General features: G+C 35.7%; 3 protein-coding genes and 1 pseudogene across 3 annotated transcripts; 1 reads left to right on the top strand and 3 right to left on the bottom strand.

Moving 5' to 3' along the window:
- Positions 1-1,564: 1,564 nt before the first annotated feature.
- On the top strand, positions 1,565-3,717 carry LOC110673566 (G-type lectin S-receptor-like serine/threonine-protein kinase LECRK3). The gene has a single exon (XM_021836706.2). The coding sequence runs from the start codon at positions 1,661-1,663 to the stop codon at positions 3,458-3,460; it is 1,800 nt and encodes a 599-aa protein (XP_021692398.2). The 5' UTR covers positions 1,565-1,660; the 3' UTR covers positions 3,461-3,717.
- A 3,447-nt stretch (positions 3,718-7,164) lies between these two features.
- LOC110673572 (uncharacterized) lies at positions 7,165-10,116 on the bottom strand. The gene is made up of 3 exons (XM_058150402.1): positions 9,798-10,116; positions 9,632-9,720; positions 7,165-7,557 (listed from the first exon to the last, which is right to left on the bottom strand). Exons 1-3 carry the CDS (start codon positions 9,970-9,972, stop codon positions 7,426-7,428), a joined length of 396 nt encoding a protein of 131 aa, XP_058006385.1. The 5' UTR covers positions 9,973-10,116; the 3' UTR covers positions 7,165-7,425.
- A 147-nt stretch (positions 10,117-10,263) lies between these two features.
- Positions 10,264-12,838, bottom strand: LOC110673538 (G-type lectin S-receptor-like serine/threonine-protein kinase LECRK2; annotated as a pseudogene).
- A 2,205-nt stretch (positions 12,839-15,043) lies between these two features.
- LOC110673539 (G-type lectin S-receptor-like serine/threonine-protein kinase LECRK3) lies at positions 15,044-17,409 on the bottom strand. Its single transcript, XM_058149495.1, has 4 exons — positions 16,559-17,409; positions 16,108-16,504; positions 15,990-16,025; positions 15,044-15,883 (listed from the first exon to the last, which is right to left on the bottom strand). Exons 1-4 carry the CDS (start codon positions 17,407-17,409, stop codon positions 15,044-15,046), a joined length of 2,124 nt encoding a protein of 707 aa, XP_058005478.1.
- Between the last annotated feature and the right edge of the window lie 4,773 nt (positions 17,410-22,182).

Raw genomic sequence — 22,182 nt, 5'->3', positions numbered from 1 at the left:
AATTAATATTTTACTCACAGACTTGACGACAAATTACCGTGGGCGGAGGAAGAAGGCTGTCCGGCTCACCGACAATTACATTACATCTAATTAATACAACTGACTCAATACAAACAAAGAAAAGACCAATTACGCCCTAAGTCGTAGAAAATCCGGCAGAGTCTCCCCTATACCTAGGACCTACCCAACCTGCAAAAGGGCTAAAAACGCACTTCTATATTCACAATCCATATATCAACAGTTCAATCATATCACACAGCCCCTCCTGGGCCCATCAAATCAATTATCCATCACAATACGCAAAATTTCAATTTAGTCCTTATTATTGATCATTTTTGCAAAAACTGCCCAAACAAGCTCTAAAAATTATAAAACTTTGCCCCGCGGTCCTTAGCAATATTACTAAGCTATTGCAAAAAGAATCGTAATTTTATAAGCTACCACGAATATTTTACGGATTTTTAATCCTATTTAAGCACTAGAAAATTACGAAAAACAAGGTTCGGGTTTACCTTTGCCGATTCCGACCTCGGGACGCGCCGACGCGTCGACAATGGGGGTAGGCAAAATCTCGCCCAATTCGAGACTTTTCCGTGAACGGGTCCATGCAGTCCGAAATTTGCACTTGGCCAATCGCCGAATTTCCGCGAATTGAGAATACCTACACGAAGCCCATAACACGGGGTTAGTACATAAATTTTTCAGAATTTTCTAAGCTCATTTAATGCTCGGAAAAACATCGCGAAGTTCCGTGGGACCCACCAAAAACGTTGTCGGAAAATTTTGAAATTAATATCCCGAAGCTCTCGCCGAGTGGAGCGTCTGGTAGCCTCGGTTTTCTCGTGATTCACGGTTTGAGAAATCTAGCCCAAAAGTCGAAATGGGCTAAAATCTTCCCGAGCTAAAATCGGACAATCCGCTCGATGGATTTCGGCGTTCTGGTGTCTATGGAAAGCTCTCGAGTAGATGGTTTTGGACACAAGACCCGGTCCAATCGGTGACCGGATCGGCCGGATTTGGCCGAGGAAGTCGGGCTGGCGCGGCAGGGGGAGAATCGCGCGCTTTCCATTGCTCGCGTTACCGGCCGACGGCCGAGGAGGCGGCGAGGGGAGGACGCAGGGGAGGCAGCTGGCCGGCGGCAGGGGAGGGGAGGAGAGAGAAAAGAGAGAGAGAAGGGGAGGGCGTCGCGCGCGGGAGGAAGAGAAAGAAAAAGAGAAGAGACCGGTCCGATTCGACCGGTCCGATCCGGTCCGGTTCGATTCGGCCGGTTCGATTCGAAATACAAAATTTTGAATTTTTACTCTGCCTCGGGACCGAAAACGAGGTCCAAAAATTCCGAAAAAATTCCCGAAAACTCAGAAAAATACGTAGACTCCAAATATATTTTTAGTTTTGCCACGTGGTCTTTAAATTAATTTTTAAAAATCATCAAAGTTTATATTTTCGGAAAATCGAACCCGATTTTTAAAATCCGAAAAATCTCAAAAAAATTCCTAAAATTTAAATAAAATTTAAATATCAAAAATACCCATAATTAATAAAATTTTGGGGTGTTACACCAACTGATACCCTTTTGTCTACTCAACGCCTTGAAGCTAATTCACGGCTGTTTTCCGCTGTTTCGCAAACTGATCACTCAACAGGAATTTTCCGCCTTGTTATGCAAGCAGATGGAAACCTTGTCCAGTATGCGGTGACAACTACTGTGACTACTAAAGATGCTTATTGGGCAACCGGTACAGATGGGCAAGGGAATAACGTGACACTAAATCTTGATGACGATGGCCATCTCTACCTGCTCAATTTCACTGGTTTCAATATAATTAAGAATCTAACAGACGGAAGGTATCCCACACAAAAAACAATTTACATTGTGAGAATTGATTTTGATGGGATATTCAGATTGTACTCGTACAATCTGACACAGAATGGAAACTGGTCAGTTTTGTGGTCATCCACAAATAATAAGTGCGATCCCAAGGGACTCTGTGGTTTTAATAGCTATTGTGTTTTAAATGATCTGGAACCTCGATGTCTTTGTCTTCCACAATTTACACAAGTTGTTCAGAATAATTGGACTGCTGGATGTGAGAGGAATTTCTTTCCTGAAAGTTGCAAAGATGATAATGGAGACATCAGAATTCAAGAACTCACCAATACTGTATGGGAAGACAATCCATATTCCGTTCTCTCATTATCTATCAAAGAAGATTGTGAGAGAGCCTGCTTGGAGGACTGTGACTGTGTTGCTGCATTTTTTAAAGATAGGCAGTGCAAAAAGCAGAGGCTTCCTTTGAGATATGGGAAAAGAGATATGGGTGACTCAAATTCAGCTTTGATCAAGGTGGGCAAATCTATATCCACCACCACAGATAGAGTTGAGCCTGGAAAGAAAAAGAGTGATCAGCTTGGAAGGGGCATCCTAATTGCCAGTGTTTCAATTGTTGCCCTTGGGCTTGTTATGTTGGCAATATCTGGCTTTCTGTTATATAAATCTCGTGCACAGCCATACAAAAGGATAAATGCAAATGAGAATATTGTATTATGTGAGGAAGTTGCTCCCCGATCTTTCACTTTTGCAGAACTAGAAGAGATAACAGATGGTTTCAGGGAAGAAATCGGCAGAGGTTCATTTGGGACAGTTTATAAAGGGCTAGTATCGAGTACCCAGAAAGTTGCAGCTGTCAAGAGACTAGAAGGAGTTGTATCTCAAGGGGAAAAAGAATTCCAAACTGAAGTGAAGGTTATTGGAAAAACACATCACAAGAATCTAGTACGCCTACTCGGTTATTGCAATGAAGGACCTAATAGGCTCTTGGTATATGAGTACATGAGCAATGGTTCCCTTGCTGACTTGCTCTTCTCTCCTGAAAAAAGACCTTGTTTTACAGAAAGAGTGGAGATTGCTCGCAATATAGCAAGGGGTATCCTCTATCTACATGAAGAGTGCGAGACACAGATCATCCATTGTGATATAAAACCACAGAACATACTGATAGATGAATACAGGTCTCCAAAAATTTCTGATTTTGGATTGGCAAAGCTGCTGAAGCCGGACCAAACGAAAACTTTCACAGGAATTAGAGGAACAAGAGGATATGTTGCACCAGAATGGCATCGTAAGCTTCCTGTTACAGTTAAAGCTGATGTTTATAGTTTCGGAATTGTGTTATTGGAGATCGCATGTTGTAGAAGGAATGTGGATCAAAATCTTCCAGAGATTGAATCCATACTTGTGGATTGGGTTTACCATTGTTTTGAGGCTGGTGAAATGGATAAATTGGTTGGTGATGAGGAAGTGGACAAGAGACTAATGGATAGAATGATCAAAGTGGGCCTTTGGTGCACTCTGGATGAACCGTCCATCCGCCCTTCCATGAAGAAGGTTCTTTTGATGTTGGAAGGGACAGTTGACATCCCAGTACCACCAAGTCCTACTTCTTTTCTTACTTGCATTTAAGATTTGTGTTTTTGGTCTCTGCTTTTCTTTAGTCCTCAGTTAGTAAGTTGAAGTTACAGTTCGTTACTTGCTTGAAATTTATAATTATCAGAGTCTATCTAGTACAAAAAGTTGTAATGAACAAGGATGGAAATTTCACTTACGCTTTTTGAACTTGTCACTCCTCATGTTAATGGTTACAGTTTGAATCCTATCATTAATCACCAAATGTAAACTTTCACATTTTATAATTCAAGCTCCCCTAAGGATTATGGATATATGTATGCAATTTTGCTTGCTCTTGTTATGCTGCCGGACATGGTTTTCATGCCTGCCATAAGTAAACGCAAGCGTTTCAACCAAAAGAGCTAAAACCTTATCTAAAGAGCAGAATAGAAAGAACTCTATCTATATGGCATCCTTTAGAATAAATCATTTGTAAGGAAAAATCCAATGAATTCTCGCAAAATCATGCATGATTTTTATGTCTTTTAAAATAAAAGGTCTTTGAAGTTAAAAAGAATTGAATTCTTTCATTCCAAACTAAGAATTGATTAAAAAAATCAATTGAATTGAATTCTTGTAAAATTCTACGTTCTAACAAGGGGTATGAATAACTATCATGTTTGAAAATTGCAAGAGTAAACTACATGGATCAAGGTTTCCCAGGAATGATTTTAACTTCACTGGGAAAAGCCACAAGGATAAAAACACCAGCAATCTTCAATAGTGACATGTATGGATCAAATGATCACCAGATGGTGTGTCCATTATAAAGTCGAGAGACTTAGAGCCTGCAAATTGATAAGGAACCAATAAGCTTGGCTCAATCATGGTAAGGAGTCGTCTTCCGGGCTCTGAAACCTCAAGTTAAAACCCCAATTGCAGCCCAATCACCAATGAAGCAAGAAAAAAAAAAATCCGCTCTTTGGTAGCTTTGTGTGATTTTACCTTCATCTGCTATTGGTCAAAAGAGACAACAAGGTTGTCAGCAGCAAGCACACTCAAATCTTTTTATTTCTTGGATATGCCTGCGCTGAAAACTGTTATCTGGAGTCCAAAAGCCTTCCCAAATATATGACTCTGATTCTGTGACTACAGCCTAATCCCTTCCTTAATTCCCTGATTTACATTAAAGCAGATGCCCATAGGAAATTCCATAATACAAATCTAATGGTTTAATCCAATTGGGTAAAATCATTCTAATGCTCATTCATTCATTTTTATCATGGCAACAAAATATTTTCACAAAAGGAAAGGAAACTAAAGGATATAAGAAGAAAGCAAGATATTGACTGCAAAGAACTTGCCTTTTATGGACAACAATGTAGGTAGAATATCCCCATGTCTGTGACTGTGCCATCCCATTTAAAGTGAAAACTATTCCTTTGCACAATTATATCTTCTTCCCCGTCATTATCGCCAACCTTACATCAACTAACCAATCTCTTTTACAATTCCAACAGTCTCATGTCTGCACTCGGATAATAATGGATATATGCATAACCTAGCACCAAAGAATACTTTGAATCTCCAAGCTTATTCCTAGTCCAACCTACTGTCAAAATACATCACGCACACACTCATAGAATAAGTGAAAAAGAACACCAAACAAAGAGTACAGAGGTTTACGTGGTTCAGGAATGTGCCTACGTCCACAGAGCCTGTTGCAGTCCACTACAACAAATTTAGGCTTTAACAACATTTTTGTTGTACATGATTTTAAATTTTTCCAAAATTTAGGTTACAGGATTTATACACATCACTATGTGCTTGTTAATAATTCTCTATTTCAAAATTTTAATAGCATATAAGGCATTCATTCTGTTGAGGCCTAGATTTGTAGTAGTTTCACCATGAGAAAAATCTAACATTATATCATATTAGAATTACCTTTTTGTAGCCAGCATTCCTGGTACTCAAACTACAACAATGCCCTGCCTCAATAATAAAGTAGGCACCGACTCAAAAAGATTACTCTTATTGCAATCTTATATGGTTGAGGAATTTGACTTCAATAGATGTCTAAGAATGGTGTCAATGTATCCTCAACAGTAAATGGAATTCGTCACAAAGCCTTGACAGATAAAAAAGAAGCAGTATTTGGAACAGTTTTTCCTAAGCTTTTGATTATTGTTTCCTATTGTTTTAGTAATCTTTTGCCGTTTGACCTTCAACAATATTCTAAGAAGTTGAGTGTTCTCATTCAAGGAAAAGACCATATTTCTTGCAGTCTTGTTATCTATTCCCCCATAAAGCATTTCCATATCAAATTCTTAAGATAAATTACTAGTGGAATTATACTACAGGTTACTTGATCTGATATGAAATATATGATGCAAAAATCGAAACTGAAATACGTACCAAGAAACACAGGAAAGAGCAAGCAAAATGAAAGAAGAGAGAGATTTGTGCTTTATGCAGAGAAGCAACTACAGTATGGATTGTCTACAATAATTGATCAAACCACTAAAAATGTCTTGCTGTGAAGAATCACTGAAAAAAAAAAAAAAGACTTTCAGCAACAGATCGATGGATTCGTAGCTAACTCCATTGCTAATAATATAGATTAGAGCTGAATTCTCACGTAACAACTTTAATCCGTCACTAATTCGTAACTATTACAAATAACTTTCAGCGACATATTATAGGCCGTCCCTAAAACCCTAAGTTATTTTTACAGGGTTTTGCAAAAAAAAAAGAAGTTTTCAATGAACTCTCCTCTCAGTCCATTAGCAATACACCAGTACAGTCGGCTCGTCTTCTTTCTTCTTCAAATTCTTTTTCTGCTTCGCTTTACTAAGCAATGAATTAATTATGCATCGGCGATGGATCCATCGCTAACAATATGTACGGGCGGAGTTCAAATCTGTCACTGGAATTTTTCTTTTTTTTTCTTTTAAGTGAATTGAGTAGCAGTGGTCACACATTCATTAGAGTAGCAGTTTGAATGAATCAACTGTATTAAGTTTTGTTCCTTCTCACATTGATCTCTTTCATCTAATAACTATAATTGCCGCCATCGATCTCAAATAAAAGTTATAGCTGTGAGGAAGTTAGGGATCCTTCTCATTATTTTACCTAATTTTTTTTTCACTTAAGCCCTTTTTTTTTTTTCTAATTTAAGTTCTGAATATAATTCTATTTGGCAGATACTTGTCATGCTGGGGAGAAATATTCAATCGGACATATAGGATAAATTAATTATTTTAATATTCATTAAAATTTGTGGTTATTTATCTCAATTTGATTAGTTTTACATTCGTTGCAATAAGAATATATTTTACGTGGTTTTACATTTTAGTGTAAATTTTGTGTTATTTAATTAGAGACTAACTTTTATAGAGAATTAATGTTTGTTCCATTTGATTTTTAATCTACATCTATTTTCACTATTATAATATGCTAAATTTATATATAATGTTAGATTTATGGTGAGATTCTAGTTAGTAAATCCTTATAATGAAGTGGAAGTATAAACAGCAATGCCATTTCTTTCTATTTCTATTGATTAGTCTATCACTCTGTGTTGGTCTTTTAATCTAGACGGAAAACACAATAAAAAATGAATGAAAGGACTCATTAGTTAACGGAGAGAAAGGTCAAGGATATTTTAATGTAATTGTAAAAATACAAGGATCGACCAGTAATTATGATCATAGCCCCATTACCTATAAGAATTTCTGAAGTACCAAAAAAAAAAAAAAAAAAAAAAACAGAGAGAGTTTGCACAAAAACACCATTCATTTAATAAATACATTCACAAAGCAAGCTACTAGTAGATTCCGTAATTGCAACTGAACAATAAAGTAGCCAATTCCAAGAAAAACAGGGAACAATACCAAAAAGTTTGAAGCATATCAATAATTAGCAAGGGCTAATAAAACAACCTCCAGCCAGCTTTGCCGCATCAAGTATCAGGAGATCGACAAAGCCAGATCTCCAGTTGATTGATGGTATTTGAATCTCTCATGTACTTCTATCCATCAATAGCACTTTGACACTTTGTCCAAAGCATCAAAAACACCTTGCAAAGTTACCTCCTCCACAATCACCACTTTGTCTCTTGATTTAGAACCTGCACCTATGGATAGCTGTCTTCTTTTCACACCTAATACCTGTTGATCAAGAAAAGTGAAATAGTCTAAGAAAATAAACCATTAAATGCAGCCTACTATTATCATGGTACAAATGCAATGGCTACTTTAAAACAATTTTCATATGATAGATTCTATACTTGTTAAAGGTGAGCTAAAGGGGCAAGGTGTACAAGGTGCTGACTAGTGACTGTACAAGCAAAAGGCGAGCTATGTCTAACAGATGTGCCTTCTTCCAGGCAAAAGGCATTAGAAGGTCCACCTTCTTCCAGGCAAAAGGCCCTAGAAAGGCATGGCTTCCTAATTTCCATCTTCTGTGAGGACCTTTATCAGAAAAAGACACTACTACAAGACTTGGATCCGGCCAATCTACCAGAATCCAGTGTCAACGACTTGTAAAGTTGCTAGAACACTGACTCTGGCACTGAAAATTGCTGGATTATTGTTGGACTCCATTAGAAACCACCGGCTTCTGAAGCACCTGCTTTTAGCATCAACACACCTTAAATCCATCTCATCATCCCTTGTTTTCAGTCCCATTGTTCTCTCTCCTGTCTTCTCTTGGTAGCTCGGCTTCTGTTTCTTGGGGTTTTGGTGTTTTTTTTTTAATTTTTTTTTCTAATAAAATTATCAAATGTGTTGTTTGGGTTTGTTTTACTTTCTAACAAGTTCTCAAAGTGCTAACTGCTATCTATAGGGGAAAAAAATAATATTAATGGTGAAGTCCATATTCATTTTACAATGCGTGATTGAAAAAAGAGGTTTTATAGAGCGATTTACATTTCAGTGTATTGACCTAATCATTAGATGGTATTGAAAAAAAGAGGTTCTATAGAGCGATTTCCATTTCAGTGTATTGTCCTAATCATTAGATGGTTAACTTTGGCTTGATCCTTTGAATATTGTTAACTTTGGTCAATTTTGTTAATTATATGCAACATATTTTCTTGTTATAAATATTTATCCCTTTTTGTTTTGCCTGAAGTCACTTAGGCAAGTGGCTAAACATGGCAACACTTAGCACCTTCCATAGTTGTACCTAGGCTACCGGACCCCTTTGCACCTTAGTATGCCTTTAATAACTTTGATAAACTTTAAATGGAAAATTTAATCAATATATAGACAAAATGGTTGCTAGACTATGAGCTTTCAAACAAGTATAAATCCCTAAGTTTCACATATCCATGAAGGACAAATTATAGGAAACCAACTTCATAGGCAAAATGAGGTTGGCTTGAGCTTAAACAAAAGAATTCCTTTCCCTTAAGTGTCATAATAATCACTAAAAGAAGTGGAAAAAAAAAAACATTTGGAAAATGTTAAGGATGATAAGCTAGCAAAGTGTTTTTCAACACTACCATTTTTTTTTTTCCTGATAAGCTTTTCAACACTATCTTGAAGAGGTAAAAACACCCATTCAGAAGGTAAGAGAATTTATCACAGGAAAAACCTTACAATTCATAAGGCACTAAAAGAATATAAACTTTAAAGGCTCTATTACTCATATCTTTACTTTAAACAGAAAACAAGGAATTTTTGCCCCGAATATTTCTACTTAATAATATGAAGCATGTTCAAATCTCCACAGAAAGTACATTGCAACAAAAAATAAAGAGATAAATTTGCACAAATTGGCATCTACATGTATTTTTCAGAAGGAATAGCTCTTTACAAAGCCAATGCATTTTTAATAATGCGAAATAGCACGTAAATACATAAAAACTTTCAAACAAAGGAAACCAAGGACAATCCCCAGTTATTATTATTTATTTTTTTCATGATTAATTCAAAAGAGCTTGATTGAACATACTCCTACCAAACATGCAATTCAGGCATAGCAGACACTAAGACTAGAACAGGAAAATAGCACCAAGTTAATGAAATTACAAATATCTTCCACGAAAATAAACAAATACTCACATCATACACCTAACACAGGACAAACTCTTTCACAGGCAAAAAAAAAAAAAAAAATAATAAATAAAATAAAAAGCTTGGTTTATTCATGAGTTGCACATATGCATATTATTTAAATTTTGAGTAATTTCATCATAAATATTTATATTAAATATAAAAATAAAAGAAAAATACTCACAGAACTAATATAATCAAGGAGAGCGGCGTTAGCTTCACCGTCCTTGGCAGGGGCATCTATTTGCACCCCTAACGCTTCATCACTGAAATCTGTATTCACAAGATCACAATTAGAATGAATTTTCACAAATACATACACACACACACCCAAACATAAGCATACAGACCTGTGATGGAGGAGGATTTGGCCCCAGGCTTAGCGTGGATGGTGATGGCGACGGAGGACGGAGGCATGAATCGAATACAAGACGGGAAATTGTTTCCGGTATTTGGAGCCGACGGCTTTAATTGATTTGAATCGGGCGAGTTGGCCTTGGCTTTCCCCTTCTTCGCCGGTGCCATTGGAGCATCGGCTTCACCCTATTTTGGCTCGGGAACATTTACTTAAGAAGCTCAAAACGGCACTGTCGTTTAGAAAAAAATGCAAAGAGGGTCGATGGAGTATAAAAACGTATTTATCGTGGTGATTCTCTCATTTTTCTTGAATTGCGTAGTGATAACTCTTTCTTTTTTTTTCTTTTTTAATAAATATATAATTAGTCTAAATTATTATAATACCACAATTAAATAAACATTACTGAAATTTTTATTTAAGTATCGATCAGAATCAAAAATTAAAAAAAAGGAAAAATATATAAAATTATTATATGATTTTACATTTTTATTAATTGGAACACTTAATTATTTTGTAACATAAAAACCACTAAAATACTATAACAGAAATTTTAAAATTATTTTGGAACACCGAACTGATGGGTATGATGATCACTAAACTTTCCAGCAGACAAGTTCACTAACCAGCCCAATTCTAAAAGCATGGCTAAAGAGTTGAATTACATGGATGCAGCAGTTGGACATGGAGGAATTGATACATCAGCGATCCCTTCTAACATCAAAACTATACCCCTCATTGAAGGACGGAGAGCTGGTTCATCCTGAATACACCAAAGCGCCACCATCACCATTTTTTCCAAGGTCTTCTTGTCAGCTTCTTCCCCAATTACAAGCTTTTCAAACTCTCCAGCAACAAAACAATTGTGTACCCAAGTTGATAGAATAACCTCTTCTGGTTTTGATGCGTCAAGCTCCATATTCCTTCTGCAGCAAACAATTTCCAAGAGCACAATTCCATAACTGTAGATGTCTGCCTTAGCTGAAATTGGCGTATTCTTTAGCCATTCCGGTGCTAAATACCCCCTGGTTCCCCTCTCAACTGTGAAAGTCCTTGTTTTATCTGGCATCAGCAATTTTGCCAACCCAAAATCAGCTATCTTAGCAGTCCAAAAATCATCCATCAATATGTTCTGTGGTTTTATATCGCAATGAATGATGGGAGTCTCACACTCTTCATGTAAATAAAGGATCCCTTTCGCAACATCAATTGCAATTCTTATTCTCTCATTCCAATTTAACCTTCCTGAAAACTTGAATAGTAGATCTGCAAGGGAGCCATTGCTCATATATTCATAAACCAGAAGTCTTTTTGAATCCATGGCACAGTATCCCAACAACCGGTCTAAGTTCTTGTGGTGAGTTCTTCCTATTGCTCGCATCTCTGCCTGGAACTCCCTTCACCTTGTTCCACTAACTTCTCTAGCCTCTTCACTGCAACAAGCTTTTTCCCTCTGCATAAAGTCCCTTTGTACACTGCTCCAAATGAACCCTTTCCCAGCTCTTCTTTGAAGCCATTTGTTGCTACTTTAAGCTCATTGTATGAAAACAACCGCAATTTAAGCTCCCCAGTCAGACCATCCTCCCCATTTTCCAATAGCCTTTTGTATCTTATGGATCGGAATTTGTAAATGAATAAACAAGAAACTATAAGGTTAATACATGAAAAGAGGACAAGACAAGAAGTCATAAGAATTTCAGGCAGCACTGATTTTTCGCTTCTAATAACAGTAATGGTAGGCTTTAAAAGGATAGGTTCAGTCCTATTCTTGCCATCATTTCCTCCAATGCCTACCTTCAATAAAGCTGTGGTGGACGTCTCCTGATCTGATGATTTACCTTTTCGAATTACATACCTCAGTGGAAGCTTTAGTTTATTGCAAGTGTTTTTAGAGAATAGCGCTGCCCCGCAGTTGCAGTCCTCCAAACAAGACTTGCTGCATTCTTCTATTGACATGGATTCTTGAAAATAAGGATGGTCTGCCGCCTCGATATTTTCCAATGTGGTGATGTTATAATGATGTGCATTTTCTTTCCCACCTTTACACCTTGCTTCTGAATAGTTTCTTCTACAGCCAAGAGTCGTTTGATTAGGGTCAATGAACTCCGAACCAGGAAGACAACGACATACTGGCTGGTCGGCATCAAATGTGCAATAACTATTGAACCCACAAAAGCTGTTCACTTGACAAGGATTTTTCAGTGCTGCCCACACGGATGTGCATTCGAGTTCACCATTCCCGTTGTCACTATGAGAATACAGGCGTAAAACACCATCAATGTCTAGAGCTGCACGGTAAATTGTACTGTTGTCATTGTTTGCCGATGATGAGCCATCATATAGGGTATGGATGATTTTTGAACGGGCACTGTTGATAATTTCTAGGAGGCCAGAACTATTGAGATAAAGATGAAACTTGGGACTTCGAGACCCCGTAGTATAGGAGCTCCAGTAAGCATCATATGGCGTGTCCTCAGTATTCAACGGGTATAAAACAAGGTTCCCATCCTCCTGCATCTTGAGGTGAAACCGTCCGGTGGAGTGGCTAGTTTCTGATGATGAACTTATCAGTTGACCCGAGAAAAAAGAGTCTGACCTCCTAAAATGGTATCAGTAGGATACTTAAAACTCTCCCAAATGATTTTAGAATTCTTGTTTTAAAAGGACCAAATTGCCAGAATTATGTAGAGAAGCAAAGGAAGCAGCTTCTGTATTATTAGCAATAAGTTTCTCCCCTACTTGGCCAATTCTCAAAAGAAGCTTGCCATCTTCTGTCAAGACGATTGTTGAATTTGCAGATACTGGTGGATCATTGCGATTTGAAGTCCACACAACTGTTGTGTTTTGTTTCCCTACCAACCAAATTCCAACAGCAAAGCCAAAGCCAGTGCCTTGCTGATAGAATCCAAATGCAAATCGACCAGAAGGGGAGAGCCATGGAGTGGAATGAGATATAGGAAAGAGTGAAGAACCCAGATATATCTTAGGAATTTGAAAGGCTGGGGAATAGAGTCCATGGGTGTTCTCAAAAAACTCTCATTGGCACATTCATAGGTGGTCTTAGACCAGAGGTGGCTGCAGGCATACGGATGTTTAAACCTAAGACTTTGAAGGAGGCTATTTCCAGAACAGAACTGTGGTCCTATTCTCAACCGAAGCAGAATACCAAATTGAAGCTCTGACTGGGACCTATCATATCTTGTTATGAAGTTTCAGCTCAGCTCCTTCCATGGGTGGTCTCAAAAAGCTCTCATTGGCACATTCATAGGTGGTCTTAAACCAGAGGTGGCTGAAGGCATACTACGGATGTTTAAACCTAAGACTTTGAAGGAAGCTATTTCCAGAACAGAACTGTGGTCCTATTCTCACCCAAAGCGAATACCAAATTGAAGCTCTGACTGGGACCTATCATATCTTGTTATGAAGTTTCAGCTCAGCTCCTTCCACAGCACAGAGTGCATACGAGAACAGGAGAACGATAGACAACATGGAAGCCATAAGAACATATATAGATTTCAAAATTTAAAAAATGGGCAATAATTGCTGAGAAATTATCAGATGCATCCGATGCACATGCACCATCTCATAATAATGTGGGATTCATTCTCTATATTACAGGAATGGTCTACCTTTCTGTACGAAAGTGAGCACTATTTTTTAGTGTTTTAGGTATGAAAGTGAACACTATTTGTTTTAGGTGCATCTAATAATTAGCTACAATTGCTGGGGTTATTACAGTGACTCTTAGTTCTATTTTCTGTCAGAATTTGGCCTTATGTTTCCAAGCTTACAGATTGGTTACTTCCTCTTTACCGTGTGCATTGGTTGGAAAGAAATGGGGAAATTTCTTCGTTGACTTAATCAGTGAATGGGTCTTTCAAATGTACGAAATAAGTAGAAAATATATCATTGACTTCCTCTTTGCCGTGTGTATTGGTTGGGTTCCTTCAACAAAATGTAAATTAATTTTCTTTGCGATCTATTACTTGGAAAGAAATGGAGAAGTTTCTTCATTGACTTTAATTAATAAAGGGGTCCCCTAAATGTATAGACAAAAGTAGCTGGAAAATATATAATAATAATAATAATAATAATAATAATAATAATAATAATAATAATAATAATAATAATATATTTAATTTCTATTTTATTATTTTCATTATTATGTATATTATTATTAATTTAACTTTTATCTTTTTAGAGTAATTTTTTTTAAATTTTGAATTATATTATAATTAGCACTTTAATTCTTATATTTTAAAAAATAAATGATTTAATCTCTATATTTTTATTTCATTAACAATTAAATCATTCTGTAATATTTTTATTAATTTAATTATTAAAGAGTTTAAAAAAGTGGTTTATTAATAATGATAAAATTTAAGAAAGAAAATGCTCATCATTGTAAAAGTTAAAGATAAACTAATAAATTTTACTAAGAGGTACTGAAATTTTTTCACTTTGTGTAAGGTAATATTCCTACGGGTTGGATTGCTCGTGTGTCTACGGGACAAATCCCATTTGAAATGGATGGTGTGAGTTTGTCAAATGCTCGACAAGCCGCTACATTAGCGGCGAACAGGCTTCAAGGAAGCAACCGCTACATTAGCGGCGAACAAGCTTCAAGGAAGCAAACATTAGAGTATTCATAGCTTGGTTGTTCGCTTATCTTACTCTAGAATAGAAAGCCTCATGTTTAGCAATGTTATTGGTGAATATGAGGCTCTTACATTGGCCTCGATATTTCGTATATTAGAGGAGCTCAAAATCAATTTCTAAAAACATTAGACTTGAAATATTAATAATGACATAACAGAAAAAAATTTATCTGTACTTTTTAATTTTTATTATTTTCTTTTACGTCAAATCAAAATCAAAAAGTAATTATCCCAACTCTATCGATACATTTATGAGTATTTTTTGGATCTGTTTTTTATTACCGTTAGAATTACTGTTGATAAAATTAATTTTTTAAATATATTAATCAAATGTATAAAAAAATAATTTAAAATTAAATTTAATAAGTTTCAGTTATAAGAATACTGATAATTCTGACTCTTCAAACTCAATGCTAAACAAACACTTATCAATTACACTAATCTATACTATACACATTCTAACTTTTTCTAAGTCGATCATAAATTTCTTTCCAACAAGAAATTATTTCAAATGACTGCTGTACATAGATAGATTTTGATGTCATAATTATAATATATCCCTCGCACATTTAAGAGTTGTATTCTAAAATTTCTCCATTCCAGCAGGAGGGACCGGCACTTCCATTGTTCCTTCCAACATGAGGACCACATCCTTCATACAAGGACGCAAGGTGGGATCATCCTGAGTACACCACAGTCCCACCTTCACAGTTCTTTCTAGGGTTTTGAAGTCCACATCTTCATCTTCCACAAGCTTGTCCAGTTCTCCGGCCACAAAGCAATTATTTACCCAACCAGAAAGGATTATCTCATCTGGAGGTACATCTATTTTTATATTGCTTCTGCAACAGATAATCTCCAAAAGCGCAACCCCGTAACTGTAGATATCTGCTTTTACAGATATCACAGTATTCCTTTGCCATACGGGTGCCAAATATCCTCCAATCTCACTAAGCCCTTCGTCTGTGCTTGCTTGACTCGGTTGTAATAGCTTCGCTAACCCAAAATCAGAGATCTTTGCAGTCCAAGAATCATCTATGAGTATATTTTGGGGTTTTATATTGCAGTGGATGATTTGAACCTCACACTCTTCATGTAAATAGAGTATGCCTCTAGCCACGTCTAGTGCAATCCTGAATCTCTCTCTCCAAACAGGTTGGATCTCTGCCTTGAAGAGAACATCTGCAAGTGAACCATTTTTCATATACTCATACACAAGAAGCTTCCTGGAGCCCTCCACGAAAAAACCAAGCAACTGAACCCAGTTCCTACGATGAGTTCTTCCAATGGCAGTCATTTCAGCTCGAAATTCTCTCTCACTTTCTTCAACGACTCTCTCTAGTCTCTTTACAGCAATATTTTTGCCACCTCCTTGTAGGTTTCCTGTGTAGACTGCTCCAAAACTGCCTCTTGCTAACTCTTCCTGAAAGCCATTTTTGTTACTTTCTCCAGCTCACTATAAGAAAATGACCGCAGAGCAAACTCTTCTGATAATCCCAAATTTCCATTTTCTGAGATCTTTCTGTAACTATGAACTTGATGCCAGTACATGAAGAAACTAGAGACTGCAAGAACAAAACAAACGCAAGCAATAGAACCTAAACTTATGGCTAGAATCACTATTAGGCTCTCCTTGCCTTTTCTCACCTGGAGCTTGTCTCCGGCTGGATCGCCATGACTTGCTGAACCTCCCAAAATCACCTTGAAGAATGCCGTGGCTGACATGTTTCTGTTTCTTTTTCCATACATGATTGGAAGCTTGTATTTTTGGCAATTTTCACCTGCATATAAAACAGCCCCACAATTGCAATCATCTTGGCAAGAGCTGGTGCAGCTTTCCCTTGTCATTGGTACCACAGACAAAGGAAAGTCGCCCCACCATGTATTCTCAATAGCAGTAATATTGTAATAAATTTTGATATCTTTCCTGCAAACATCTTCTGTGAAGTTCAGAGTGCAGCCTAACAATTTCTCACTCTGGTTTATCCAAACAAAACCAGGATAACAATGGCAGTCATATTTAGCACCTGATCTTGAGCAGTAACTGTTGAAGTTGCAGAAACCTTTGACATCACATTGATCTTGCAACCCTACTCACTCTGTAGACGTAGTTAAGGCAGTGCTGTTCTCAAAATGGTGGGAATACAACCTAAAAATTCCATCAGCATCAAGCGTTGCTCGATATATTATAATTTTCTTCTCCGTGGGATGAGAGCTCTTCACTAATCTGTTTATCTTGGAAGTGAAACTCTCGTCTTTCAAGTAGAGTTGACCTTTATAATCAAGACAAAGTTGTACATACCCAAAATAAGATAAAAGCTGAACGTTCCAATATGCATCTTCTAATTGACGAGCACTGTTTTCTGGGTATGCAACAAGGTTACCATCAGATTGCATTGCTAGAAGATATCGTCCACTTGAGTGATCAAAGTTGGAAATGCTAGAGACCAACTCATCGCCATTGGACAGATTCTGACCTATTAATAAAGTGTCAGTTGGGAAATTGAAGCTTTGCCAAACAACGGAAGAATTGCTTCCATAAAGCACGAAATTACCAGAATCGAGCATCGAAGCTGAATCTATGGGGTCTGAAAATGATAAGTTAGCAATGAGCCTTTCTTGACCTTGTCCAGTTCGAATTAGCAGCCTTCCATCTATTGTTAACTCCAGAGTAGAATTTGCGGAGACTGGTGAGTCATCTCTATTTGCCGTCCAGACAACAATATTTTCAGGTTGACTGACCAACCATATTCCAACAGCAAATCCATTGTTTTGTGGGTAGAAACCAAATGCAAAATAGCCAGAAGGTAAAGGCCAAGAATTTGGGTGAGTGCTGGGAGAGAGTTTAGAACCCAAGCTTATGATATGGGATTTGTTTTGTTGGGCTACTGCTATGCCAACAAGAAGTGAAAATGAGAATAACCAAAGCAAAGATGTTAACAAAGCCATGTAAGAGCTAGCAACAGGAAGAGTTGGAGATAGAAAGCAGTGAATAAAATAAAATGGACTTCCTTTGCTTGATTGACGTCAGCTTTCAGGCTCAATATATAAACAAAAACAAGAAGCATTCAGCGAGTTTCCGAGAAATAAAATGAAAAATTAATACTGAAAAGACCACTACGCAATTGGTGTAGAGAAGTCATTACTCATATTCAAGAGAAATTATTAGGGCCCATCCGATACACACATATCTTCTTTTACAATTATATGGGATTACTGCAAGTCGTCTACTCCGCCTCTAAAATTAAATCATAACCATCACGGCATTGCTTCACTTAAGCAGCTGTGTTGTTGGAGTTGACTCAACAATAAATTTTTATCTAGGCTCAGTTTACATAGACTTAAAGTCATATTAAGAAATATATTTTACGTACAACCCATTAATTTTAGAGCAGATTATTAATGTAGTGATGCATAAAACATTAATGATAATCAGTGATAATTTTATTATTTTTGTGCCTATAAAGTATTTAGGTTATTAATTGTTTGTTCAGATTAAATGGGTGAATACACTTATATACGTACAAAATAATTTTAATAAATTTTTAATAATTTATTATGAACTTTAAAATTTTAAATTGAGGTATGTCATATTAGTAATTAAATATTTTAATTTGATTAGGTCAGAATTTTATTTTTTTTTTGCATTAAGTTTGCACACACACACACCTAACACTGGACTAAAGTTGCGAATGGATTTTGGTCAGCAATCTACCGTGGCTCACTAACTTGGTGTGGCCATTTCAGGTCGTGTTTTTACTTGCTCGGTCATGTTTCGTAACTGAAGCGGCCAGAAAAGAAAAGCCGTGTTTTTACGTGCCGGGTCACTACCCTTTTTCATTTGTCCACTTTTCTTCTTAAATTACTCACTTTTTAGAAGTTATTTTGTTATAATTATTTATCATTTGAAGAATATTGAAATATATTAATTATTTTTTTTAAATTTATTTTTATCTATATTGAATATAATAACTATTTTTTATAATTTTTTAAAACACTTCTTATCACATCTTCTCTCTCTATTAATCAGGAGAGATAAAAAATAATTTAATTAAATTAAAGAGTATTTTATCATAATTTAAGTGATTTAATTATTTTTTTATTGTGTAAAAATCTCAAAAAATAGATAAAAGTAGACAAAAAAATAATAGCTTATTTACTAATTTACTGATATATCCCTATTTAATATATATTAAAAAAAAGTAAAATTTATTAGTGTTAGAATTATGACTTAAAATTCTAATGAGATTTGGAGAGAGATCTTTTTTTAATATGAGTGGAAGAAATACTACTTAATAGGTTTACTATAATGAGTAGAACTCTTATTTTAGTGTTATTTCTAAATTGAGTAGGACTCCTAGTCAGATAAGAATTGAGGGAATTAACACTATATATAGGAGAATGAAGGAAAAGGTTATTTGGCTTTTGCCCATTGAAAAGAATGACTTTCAGTTCATGGAGTGAGGCTGTCCCTCATTGTAGAGAGAGGTTTTGCCAATGGCTGAGGATTTAGCTCTGCCCATTGATGAGGAGCACTTGCCCATTGATGAGGAGCACTTGCCCATTGCAGTGGAGAGAGGCTTCGGCCTAAAGTGGAGTAAGGACATAGAATTCAAGAGGAAGGGATTCTTATCCATTGGTGAGAGGGCTCTTACCCATATAGTTGAAGACACAATTTGTGGTGTAGTATTGTAATAGTAAATATATTAGGTTATGTCTAGAGGAGACTGAGAGAGACTAACTAATATATTTACTATGAGCAGTTTGATATTGTATGGGTTCTCTTGGGTGTAATTGAGTTGATGAGTAGTATAGTTTGAGCTTGTAATTGATGATTCATTATTGATAATAGTGGAAGATGGCATGTCCGTGGATGTAGCCCTATGTTGAGAGAGTGAACCACGTAAATATTGATATTTTATATGTTTGCTTTGTTTCTTTACAGTTTACACGGTTCCAGGGTGCACAACAAATTGGTATCAGAGCATGGAGATGATCCTAGTGAGTTTGGTTGAAGGTGGAGCTGTTGCGACATGTAGAAAATCGCACATGCAATAATGGCGATAGCGGAGAGTTGAATTTAAGGTAGAGCGCAAAATCAAGATGGTTAATGACGTGAATGATTTTTTGAAAAATAAAGCAAGTTACACCCAAGATGAAGATTGAAGAATTGATGATTTGAAGGGTTCAAGCTCAAGCATGGAGATTTGATGATTTGATAACACCAAAGAATTTGAGATATGCAATGGTTAATGGATTTTGAGTCAAGGTGGAGATTATTAGAATTATGACTCAAAATCCTAATGGGATTTGGAGAAAGATTTTTTCCTAATTTGAGTGGGAGAAATATTTCTTGATAGGTTTCCTATAATGAGTAGAACTTTTATTTTAGTGTTATTCCTAAATTGAGTAGGACTCCTAATCAGATAATGATTGAGGGAATTAATACTATAAATAGGAGAATGATGGAAAAGGTTATTTGGCTTTTGACCATTGAAGAGAGAGGCTTTCAGCCTATGGAGTGAGGCTGTCACCCATTGTAGAGAAAAGCTTTGCTAATGACTGAGGATTTGGCTCTGCCCATTGATAAGGGGCATTTGCCAATTGCAGTGGAGAGAGGCTTCGGCCTAAAGTGGAGTAAGAACATAAAATTCAAAAGGAAGGGATTCTTGTTCATTGGTGAGAGGACTCTTGCCCATTTAGTTGAAGATACCATTTGTAGCTTAGTGTTGTAATAGTAAATATATTGGGTTATGTCTAGAGGAGACTAAGAGGGACTACCTAATATATTTATTATGAGCAGTTTGATGTTGTATGAGTTCTCTTAGGTATAAATGGGTTGATGGATAGTATAGTTTGAGCTTGTAATTGATGATTCATTATTGATGATAGTGGAAGATGGCATGCTCGTGGATGTAACCCTATGTTAAAAAGGTAAACCACGTAAATATTAATATTTTATATGTTTATTTTATTTCTTTGCAGTTTACACGCTTACGCGGTGTAAAACAATTAGTTATTTAATTTTTAATATAGCAATATAAACAAAGAGTATATTAGGAAAATGTCATGCAAAATTTATTGCTTTAACCATTTTAACCACTTTTTTTTAATTCTGTGAAAAAAAAAAGCATTCATAGTAAATTATTAAAAAATTATTAAAATTAAAGAAAAATTACTATTTAATCTCTATAATTTAATAAAATTAATTATTTAGTCTCTGTATTTTTTAAAATACACTATTTAGTCTCTTATTTTTAGTCCATTAATAAATTATTTAGCCTTTATATTAATTTTTTTGTTAGTCAATGGATAATAATATTAGTTAAACTACTATTTAGTCTCTCTATCTTAATAAAACTAATTAATTAATTTCTGTAATTTGAAAAAAAACATGAGTTAATCCACATAGTTTGTTTCATTAACTCTTTAATCCTTTAGTTAATTAATTTTTTAAATCTCCAAGTAATTATCACAACAATTTAGAAACTTTGTTTCACAGAGAAAACACAAAAATAATCCATGGTAATGGATTGAAGATTAATTAGTGAAATGCTTGTGCAACTAATATTAACAGTTCAAATTAAAACTGAAGGTTTTTGGTGCCATTATTTGACCTCAAATTGCTACATATATGTCATTGGCAAAAATTTACACAAACATTGCATGGCAGGTTACAAATTTATAAGAATCTAATGAAAATATAAACAAACAAAATTAGAGAATTCCTTCACCTAGGTATTCATGGCCGACTGACTAAAAGAATGCACTCCAGAGTTTCAGGTTCTTCGTAAACATATGCAAATAGGTAATATCTTGGTCAGCATGGAAGGTATTGGTCCATGTATCTAACTCCACGCTAATGTTTCAAAGATAAATAAAAAAATCACAGCAAAATTTACTATCTCTTTTTCTTCCTTCTCATTGAAGAAGCGGAAGCATGAAAATTATCAGATTAGAACATTGAATTCAAAAATTTTCTTCAAGGGTCTCATGCATCATGCAAGATTTATTATGTACCTAATTGATTTCAATGTTTAATTGCATATTAAAACACTTTTAATATGTATTTGGATCTACATTTTCCATTTAAAATTTTAGAATTAACAAATTAATTCATTAGAACCCTAGATTAATTCAAGAACATGTGCACTAACCTTTTGATATATTATAGATGTGTTTGGTACCTTTGGGAAACACCTAGGACCCCAAATGTTATCCCTCTAGTTTGTCTACACTAAGATCACCAATGACAGCGCCTTGAATAGTTTCTAAAGCCTTGCCAACCAATTAGAAAATAGGAATTTGCCTTTAAGAAGGTTCTAGATGTATATTGGACACTAGAAATAATTTCTAGCAATTTTAATTCAAGAGAATATAGGCAATTCTCTTTGAATTGATGAGAGATGAAGAAGAAGAGAGGAAGAGAGCCTCTTGGGTGGTGGTACCTTTGAGAGAAAAATCAGATTGTTATTTTATTCTTTCATAACATCATATTATATAATTAGGTCATCACTTAAAATTCTTGCCACATGTCATCTTCTGATTGTACCTTAATTTTAATTGACCTAATCACATTAAGCCAAGTATCAAAGCTAGGTTTAATATTGACTTTGATCATCTTACGTGATTGGAAGACAAATGGTAAGCTTATATGGTGCCATGTATCACCATCTCATGGTGCCATATGTCACCCTGTGAAATGACCAAATTACTCTTGTG

Source organism: Hevea brasiliensis, chromosome 7 (genome assembly GCF_030052815.1).
Source record: "Hevea brasiliensis isolate MT/VB/25A 57/8 chromosome 7, ASM3005281v1, whole genome shotgun sequence".
In the NCBI taxonomy this organism is placed as follows: Eukaryota; Viridiplantae; Streptophyta; class Magnoliopsida; order Malpighiales; family Euphorbiaceae; genus Hevea; species Hevea brasiliensis.
This window is presented reverse-complemented; position numbering and strand designations above follow the sequence as displayed.

What these genes read in the sequence shown, in the direction of transcription:
- LOC110673572 (XM_058150402.1), bottom strand. Translation starts at nt 9,972, where the DNA reads ATGGCACCGGCGAAGAAGGGGAAAGCCAAGGCCAACTCGCCCGATTCA. An exon ending in CAAATCCTCCTCCATCACAG is followed by an intron (nt 9,721 to 9,797) that starts GTCTGTATGCTT and finishes TTGTGAATACAG; the next exon opens with ATTTCAGTGATGAAGCGTTA. An exon ending in TCCTTGATTATATTAGTTCT is followed by an intron (nt 7,558 to 9,631) that starts GTGAGTATTTTT and finishes CTTGATCAACAG; the next exon opens with GTATTAGGTGTGAAAAGAAG.
- LOC110673566 (XM_021836706.2), top strand. Translation starts at nt 1,661, where the DNA reads ATGCAAGCAGATGGAAACCTTGTCCAGTATGCGGTGACAACTACTGTG.
- LOC110673539 (XM_058149495.1), bottom strand. Translation starts at nt 17,409, where the DNA reads ATGGCTTTGTTAACATCTTTGCTTTGGTTATTCTCATTTTCACTTCTT. An exon ending in CAGCCGGAGACAAGCTCCAG is followed by an intron (nt 16,026 to 16,107) that starts GTGAGAAAAGGC and finishes TTGTTCTTGCAG; the next exon opens with TCTCTAGTTTCTTCATGTAC. An exon ending in GTACTGGCATCAAGTTCATA is followed by an intron (nt 15,884 to 15,989) that starts GTTACAGAAAGA and finishes AATGGCTTTCAG; the next exon opens with GAAGAGTTAGCAAGAGGCAG.